This window comes from Grammomys surdaster, unplaced genomic scaffold (genome assembly GCF_004785775.1).
Source record: "Grammomys surdaster isolate TR1022 unplaced genomic scaffold, NIH_TR_1.0 126313, whole genome shotgun sequence".
Classification (NCBI taxonomy): Eukaryota; Metazoa; Chordata; class Mammalia; order Rodentia; family Muridae; genus Grammomys; species Grammomys surdaster.
The window spans coordinates 2,950,075-2,958,660 of NW_021621113.1; the positions used below are offsets into that span (position 1 = coordinate 2,950,075).

At 48.7% G+C, this 8,586-nt stretch overlaps 1 protein-coding gene across 1 annotated transcript in view; it reads left to right on the forward strand.

The window, feature by feature from the left end:
- Positions 1 to 8,122: 8,122 nt before the first annotated feature.
- LOC114614357 (putative HTLV-1-related endogenous sequence) overlaps positions 8,123 to 8,586 on the forward strand; it is a 1,089-nt gene continuing 625 nt past the window's right edge. The window contains exon 1 of the mRNA XM_028760003.1: positions 8,123 to 8,552. Coding sequence (XP_028615836.1) covers positions 8,123 to 8,552 — 430 coding nt within the window. The remainder of the gene's footprint in view (positions 8,553 to 8,586) is intronic.

An 8,586-nucleotide genomic window follows, 5' to 3' on the forward strand; every position in this document is an offset into this window, starting at 1 on the left:
TTACCCACTGAGCTGATGCTTCAGCCATGTTTGTTTGAGACAGACTCTCCATAGCCCTGGGAAGTGAAAGCAGCTTTAATTTCTCAGGTGTAGTTGTCTCTGAGACTTACTGCTGAATAAGCTCACCATGTCTAGCTCTTTCTGAACTTTGGCTGGCTGATTCACCTCAGCTTTTAGGCTCAAACTCCTTTCTGTGCTGACTGATTCAAACTGGCTTCTATCAGCTTCTGAATGAATTGCTCTGCTTGGCATCAAACTGACTCTGACAATCTGTTGTAATCTTCTGGCTCCTTCTTATTCTCTGGCTTATTCTGTCTTCATCTGCAACCTGTCTCTGTAAAACTGTCCTGATAAAACTGCCTCCTCTTCCTCTTCTTCTTCTCCCTCCTCTTCCTCCTCCTTCCTTCCCCCCTTCCCCCACTGTCCTCCTGCCTATCCTCATGAGAATTGGGCATATTCTATCCTATCTCTGACTCAGTCTGTAAAATCTTTCTCTGGTTAGTCACTTTGCCCCTCAATTAGACATTACTTTCAAACATGGCTGCTTCTTTCTACAAACTACCTTACATTGTTTGGGATTAAAGGTGTATACAAAGGGCCTGTCTGTATTCCAGCCAGATCATACTGTAATCCAGAGCATGAGCTAGATCATATCTTTGGATGTGATCCTTTGCCAGAACAGCCATGTTGCGGGATTAAAATTCCTCTACTGGGTGACCTGGAACTTGGTATATAAACCAGGCCAGTCTCAAACTTGAGGCAATCCTTGTTGTAAGTTTGGTACTCTGAGAGTCTGCCTTTCAGTGACTCTGTGGCAGCAGTTTATGTCATCCCCGATGATGTCAGGTGTGGTATATTTCCATTGTTGATTTAATTGTGTGTCAACACTCACCCCCTTTAAAAGACTCTGGCCACCTCAGTTTGTTCTGTCTTGTTCATTCTCTCTGTTTCCTGGTCTGTCTTGTCTGTCTGTCTCTCATGTTCCCACTCCTGATGGTCTTTCACTCCTCCCCAATAGACCTCTTGTGCTAGACCTGTCGTGTGGGATGATCTCTTAGCAGTACACCTTGCCTCCAACCCACCAATATACCCCTGCTGCTTTATTTTAACAACCCTCCCAAGTGTTCTTAGTGCTGAGGTTGCAAGTGAATGAAAAGAAATTTTAAAAAAGGAAAGGACATGACTGCTCGTAGGTATGGTGGAAGAAAAGGTTTGTTGTAGATATGTGGGAGAGCATGTCCGGAGGCAGAGGCATTACGGATGTGAGTGAACATGAGCGTGAACCAGGCTATGTGAGGAGAAGTGGGAGGGAAGAGAGGAAAGGAGCAGCTGACCAAGACGGGTAGCCTGGACCAACAGACTAGCCAAGGGTAGAAAAGCTTACCCACAAAAAGGGTAGACCAGACCAAAAAGCCAAAAGGGACCAGCATCGCAAATTGGCTGGATTATATGGGGAAGGGCAGCTGGGGGAATCACAGCCTAGCCCTCGGGCTGGAAAAGTTCAGGGTAAGGAGATGAGGTATACTGGCCTAGCAGACCCTGTAACAGGTAGCGACTGGGAAATGCTTGGAGAACCTAGTGGACAATGTCCACTCATTAATAGACACTTCAGTTACCCCTAACAACAGGCATGTGCCACCGTACCTAGCTTGAGAGCCTATATATATTTTGTTTGTCTGTTTGTTTTGTTTTCTTGAGACAGGGTTTCTCTGTGTAGGCCTGGCTGTCCTGGAACTCACTCTGTAGACCAGGCTGGCTTCACACTCCCAGAGATTTGCCTGTTTCCTTGGATTAAAGGTGTGTGCCACTACTACCAGAAAGCCTATATATTTTTTGTTTGTTTGTTTTTTGTTTTTTTCGAGACAGGGTTTCTCTGTGTAGCCCTGGCTATCCTGGAACTCACTCTGTAGACCAGGCTAGCCTCGAACTCTCGAACTCAGAAATTTGCCTGCCTCTGCCTCCCAAGTGCTGGGATTAAAGGCGTGTGCCACCACCGCCCGGCAAGCCTATAATTTTTAATTAAACTCTATAATGCCGGTAGTATCAAACTTTATTCCATGTTAAGTTATTGTTCTACATATTAATCTATAGTGCCAAGTGCCATTCTAATAACTATATTATTAGTGTTTATTAAATACTTACCATGAGTCCAGTAGAGTGTCACATGAGATATATACAGTAATGTCTTCCACGCTCATAAAGCTTCTTTTAAAAGCATCATGACCCTTCCCTTTTAATCTTCATCTATTTCCCCCCTCCTATGGGGGAAACTGAACCCAGGGACTTGTGCTTGGAAGCACTCTACTACTGAGCTATAACCCCAATACTTCTTAATTATTAATAATGGTTACCTTTTCTTTTTAGTTTGTTTTGTGGGGCAGTAGACTGTGAAAGGTAGCCTGGTTCCCAGCTGAGCTAAAGCTAGAAGTGCCAGAGACCCTGAAGGCACTGTAGGAGCTTTGCCTGCTCCGGGGCAGCAGGCCTCTGTCACTAGCCATGGCCCCCCATAGATTTGTGGCTATCAATCTCGTAAGGGCAACATCCCAAGCCCCTCCACATGTAGCCCTAACATCTCAGACCAAGACAATAAGAGATGTGACTACAGGTCACTCAGACTCAAGACAGATCTCCATTTTAATGAGGAACCTAAAGGCCTGAAGGGCTTAACCAAGAAGCTTTCCTTCCCAGACACTCCTCCCTGCAAAAGATATTTAACCTCAGGCTCACCCTGAGAAGGGGGTATGGTTTTGGTTTGTTGTTGTTGTTGTTGTTTTCGAGACAGGGTTTCTCTGTGTAGCCCTGGCTGTCCTGGAACTCACTCTGTAGACCAGGCTGGCCTCAAACTCAGAAATCCACCTGCCTCTGCCTCCCAAGTGCTGGGATTAAAGGTGTGTGCCTGGCGGGGGGTGGGGTATGGTTTTACATCCACTCTCCACCATGACAATAAAAGCCTTAAAACCACGGACTGCCTCTTCTCATCAGGATCCGACATGAGGAGCCATGGAGAAGGCCTTCACTTATAGAGCTGCCATCTAGTCTTCCGTAGGAGGCCTCTCCACACTCCAGCCATGACCACCAAGCCTGACACCATCAAGCCAAGGACTCTATCTGCAGGACCAGCTGGAGCTCCTGGTTATGCACCCTGGCCCCCGCCCCAGGCTAGATCCAGCCCACACTCCATTCTCAGCTTTTCCACAGCTCCTGAACAGCACCTGGATGTCTGAGAGCCTGAGAACTAGACAGGCCCGGCCTCTTCTCAGGCCCAGGGATCTTTGAGCCAGCTCAGGCTGTCCCATACCTCAGACTATGTTTCCCCACCCCCAGAGTGGTGTCTGCCTGGTAACTGCATGGGGTAAGCGTGGTCAAACTACTGAGTCCCATCTCTTCAAGCGCCTGAGCCCTGTGGTGGAGCAGACACGGGACCTGTCACAACCGTACATTATTTTGGGTTTTTTTGTTTTTTTGAGGCAGGGTTTCTCTGTGTAGCTCAGATTGTCCTGGAACGCACTCTATAGATTGGGCTGGCCTTGAATTCAGACATCCACCTGCCTCTTCCACCCAAGTGCTTGGATTAAAGGAGTGTGCCACCACTGCCTGGAGAAAAGTTATCTTTTCATTTTGTGTGTGTCCTGCTGAGCATAGAGGCCAGAGGGCAACCTTAAATGTCATTCCTTAAGAGCCAGCCATCTTGTCATTGTGGTGTGTGTTGAAGATAGGGTCTCACTAGCTTTGCCTGTCCTAGAACTCACTATGTAGACCAGACTGGCCTCAAACTCACAGAGATCTGCCTGCCTCTGCATCCCAAGTGCTGGGATTTAAAGGTGTTGCGTTATACCTGGGTGCCTTATCTTTTTTGAGTCAGGGTCTCTCGATGGCCTGGAGCTCTCTCTCACTGGGCTAGTCAGGTTAGTCAGGGAGCCTCAGGATACACCTGTCTCTACTTCCTCAGGGCTCAGATTTCAAGTGCTCATCAGCACACCTGTTTTTTTTTTTTTTTTGTTTGTTTGTTTGTTTTGTTTTTTGTTTTGCTTTCTCTTTTTCAAGTGAGTTCTGGGACTTGACTTCAGGCCCACAAACTTGAGGCAAGTGCTTCATACTTCCTGGGCTAGCTTCTTAGCGTCAACTTTTCATTTTATAGAAGGGAAACAGAGACTCTGAATCTTGAAATAAGGTTCTAAGGAGTCTGCTATTGCTGTGATAGACACTGTGACAAAAAGGAACCCCGGAGAGGAAAGGATTCACTTCACCTTTCAATTTTATTTATTTATTTTTTGAGACAGGGTTTCTCTGTGTAGCCCTGGCTGTCCTTTAACTCATGCTGTAAACCAGGCTGGCCTCAAACTCAGAAATCGGCCGGCCTCTGCCTTCCAAGTGCTGGGATCAAAGGAGTGCGCCACCACTGCCCGGCCACCTTTCAATTTATAACTCATCTCAAAGGGAAGACAGGGCAGGAACCGAAGAAGAGGGAATAGGGGAGGTTACTTACTACTGGCTTGCTTGAAGGGACTCTAGCCAGCAAAAGCATGGCAAACATGGCTCTGGCAGGCCTTGCCCTTCTCCCTCATTCCCTTTGCCTTGTTAAAAACCGTTAGATCACATTCCTAAAACTAAACATCAAGGTCTATCTCCTTATTTCTTGTTTATCCACCTCCTCCTCCTGAGGCTGACTGCCTAGGTCCAGCTATCAAAGCATTGAATTCCCCAATCAAAAGCCCCCTTTGGCTCACCTAATTAACATGCTAATTAAATTAAACACCTCAGCCTAACATGGGTTTTCCCCTTGTACCTTTATGAACTGCCATTGGCCTATGGGCCACGTCTGTTTCTTCTCCATCCAGAGGCAGTCCTTCGTCATGTCATCCATCCTATCCTGTGTTGCCCGCCACCACACACACACACACACACACCTTCCACCTTCTCCCTCATCCTCTATCTCCTGTCTTCCTCTCTCATTCCCCGACGCTTGTCTCTCTGGGGCCAATGAATCCCCTTGGTGCTGAAAACTTAGTCTTGGGGTATCCTGAAGCATATTGATCCCTTCTATTGCATCTCGTGGCTTGTTCAGCTTGTTATCCTAGGACCATCTGTCCATGGGTTGGCGCTACCCATAGTGGTCCAGGCCCTCCCACATCAATCATTAATCAAGAAACTGCCCTACAGGCTTGTTTAGGGGCCATTCTAATGGTGGCATCTTCTGAACTAATGTTCTCTCTTCCCAAATAACTCTGGCTTGTTCCAAGTTGAAAAGAAAAAAAAAATCTAACTGGGACACAAGGTTACATAGCAACATTGTGGCCACATGATGACACCAAGTAAGAGAGCATAAACCCATAGAATGGGAACCAGGGACCTGGGCAGTGTCTCACACAACCTTAGCACCTCAGTTTCTCTGCCATACCCCCATTACTTCTTTGGTACTGCTGTGTATGGCAGGCCCGCACAGCTTCTGCTTCCAAGGAGATCATGCTCTGGAAAACGAGCCAGGAATCCAGCCAGCTTAGCCTCACAGGGGTGCTGGGAGGATTAATAAGCTAATGGCACTTGGACTGTTTCAGCAATGACCCTGGATAAACTCAGGGTACTTATGTGTGAAACTCACTGCCAAGGGTGGTTTGCCTTTAATAAGGCACCTGCAGCCCAGTTCCCGATCTGTTTATGGTGAAGAGGCAGTAAAACTGCCTTGTAACCTTCTCTGGAAAAACTAGATTTGAGGCTAGAATACCTCTTCACTGGCCTACAGGTAAGGTAAAGTGATGGTGACCCCGTGGTCTCTTAGAGGTGAGTGCCTGAGGTCTCAGAAGGCTTTCCAGCCTACTCTGAGGGACACCAATTAGTGACAGAAGCCAGAGACTAACACGATTATCTGGGCCCCAGAGGCAGACAAACCTGGGCCAAGTTCTGTTTCTGACGGTTCATTTCTCTAAGCCTCTATTCTCTTTTAAAATGAGTTAATAATACCTCCTTCACAGGGTCATTTAGAAACGTAAATCCGGTAATTTATTTAAAAGCACCTTGCCCAGAGCTTGGAATAGAGTAGATGCTTTTAAAAATGGCCATTAGTGTGGGTGTTATTGTTATCCTCATGCTGTTATGTTATTTACTGATATTTTAGGGCCAAGCTGAGAGCTGAGAGCCAGATGGATGGTGGGAAATTCATTTGTTCAGCTCTCTCTACTAGTCTGCCTAGTAGACCCGTCCAGGAGAAGAGAACATGAAAACAGGCATTTATAGCATGTTGTATGTACTATGGTAGGATAGTATTGCTTGTTTTGTTTTTCGAGACACGGTTTCTCTGTGTAGCCCTGGCTGTCCTGGAGCTCACTCTGTAGACCAGGCTGGCCTCGAACTCAGAAATAGGCCTGCCTCTGCCACCCAAGTGCTGGGATTAATGGCGTGCGCCACCACCGCCACCACCGCCACCACCGCCTGGTCCATAATAAGATGTTTTGAGGCCATAAAGGAAGCATCTGTAACCAGGAAATGCAGCAAAAGTTCTGCCGGGTTGGCTAGTTTTTCCTCTCCAGTCTGTCCTTGGAGAAAACACTGCCTGACTAAAGACTGGGAGAATAATGCTGGCAGTTTTCACACCCTCTGCCAGGGGCCTTGATTCTAATCTGCAGTCTCTCTTGCTCCTCAAGGCCTTTTAACTCCCACACAGCAAGGCTGCGCAGCCTTGCCCTAAAATACCCGGTCCTCCTGAGTTCTGCGCTGTGGCTGGAGGAGGCTGAGTCATTAGATCTTTCATTTTAAAACTAAGTTCTAACGGACAGCTTCTAGACGGGAGAAGCATTCTAGCGATGCTCCAGGTCTGCCTTGTGGGAAAGGGCTAATGATCACTGACCACTGCATTTCCTCACAGGGCAAGGGCAGGATGAACGCGCTGGAGAGAGACAGCTCAAGGGGCGGTTTAATTTCCTTGTAAATAAGTGTCCATCTTGGGTGAGTGAGAGTTCCAAGCTGGAGAGTGAGTGCACACCTTTCTGCTCACTCCCCATCTTGGGGGAAATCTAACCCACGTCTCAGGCCAGCCTCCAGAGCCTTTTCCTGTTCCTTTTGGCCGTGGCCCAAACCAGTCTCCCAACTCACTGGGTAACCACATTTTCCAAACTAGAACTAAGGATGCATGAGCTGGCTTAACATTTCTGGCCATGTTCCAAATGCAAAAGGAAAAACAAAAACAAAAACATCCCCAAAAAACAAAACAAAACAAAAAACCCCAAAACAAAACTCTTTCCCTTAGAGAATCTCTAATATAATCTTCAAAATTGTTAAAATGGGCATGTATTAAATAGACAATCTTGACATCCAACTCAAACTTTTTTTTTTTTTGAGGTTATCAAGAATCGAATTTAGCGTCTCACATGCAAGGGAAGCCTTTTTCTTTTCTTTCTTTTCTTTTCTTTTTTTTTTTTTTTTGGTCTTTCAAGACAGGGTTTCTCTGTGTAGCCCTGCTGTAGTTGCTGTCCTGCAACTCACTCTGTAGATCAGGCTGGCCTCGAACTCAGAAATCCGCCTGCCTCTGCCTCCCAAGTGCTGGGATTAAAGGCATGTGTCACCACTGCCCGGCTCAAAGGAAGCTTTTACCAGAGTTATATTCCCAGTTCCAATTCCAGAACTTTTTCTTAATTTAACCAGGTCTGTAGACCAGCTGGCCCTGAACTTCTAGGGATTAAAGGCGTATGCCATCACCGCCTGTTTTATTTTTTTTTTTTTTATCACGCTCATCCTTCATACTTTATATAGGTTCTGACGAGTATCTGTGAAGACGGTATTACTTCCGTTCGATAGTTGAGAATACCTAGGTAAAAAACTTGTCCTTTAATTCTGCATTTCCGTGTGTAAAGAATCTGTGTATTGCTAGCCGGGTAGGGGTCTGGAGAGCAAGGCAGAGTGACCCTTTGCGGAGATGTACACGCCGTTCGAAGCCTCCAGGAAGGGCAGCCAAGTATAAGGTACTCGGTTACCCACTTCTGAGCTGGAAATCCCCGAGCTCAGGTCTCGGTTGCCGCCCAGTCCCAGTCCCAGCGGGATCTGGCTCGAGGCGCCTCCCGGGATCCGGAATCCGCCCGCGACCTTGCGGGTCACTGGGTGGCCAGAAGCAGTAACTTAGACCCAGGTGCGGATGGGCGAGTCGCGGCGTGGGCGGGCGCTTCCCCCGGCCACGTTCGCCACTCCGCTACCCCCACCCCGCACCGGTCACACGTATGCGCCTTCCGTCGCCCCCAGCGCCGAGCGCAGCAAACCACGCGGAGGCGGAGCGCGGGAGGCGCCCAGGGCAGTGGGTCAAAGCTCCGTAGGCAGAGTGGGCGGGGCCAACCGCCGCGAGCCGCCGGTAGCCAATCATCGTTCCGAGGGCGTGGCCGCGCCGCGCGCGCCGCGCCCCGCAGCGCCCCCTGAGGGGCGGCGGCGGCGGCGGGAGCTGGTCTGGCTGCGCGCGCAGCGGTGGTGGCGGCGGCGCGATCGGCCGAGCTGTAACCGTCGTCCGTCCGGGAGCGGCTGTAGCGGCAGCAGCGGCCGGGCACGGCGCGAGGCGACGCCAGCAGGCAGCGGCGGTAGCGGGGGCAGCGGCGGCAGCGGGGGACGCAG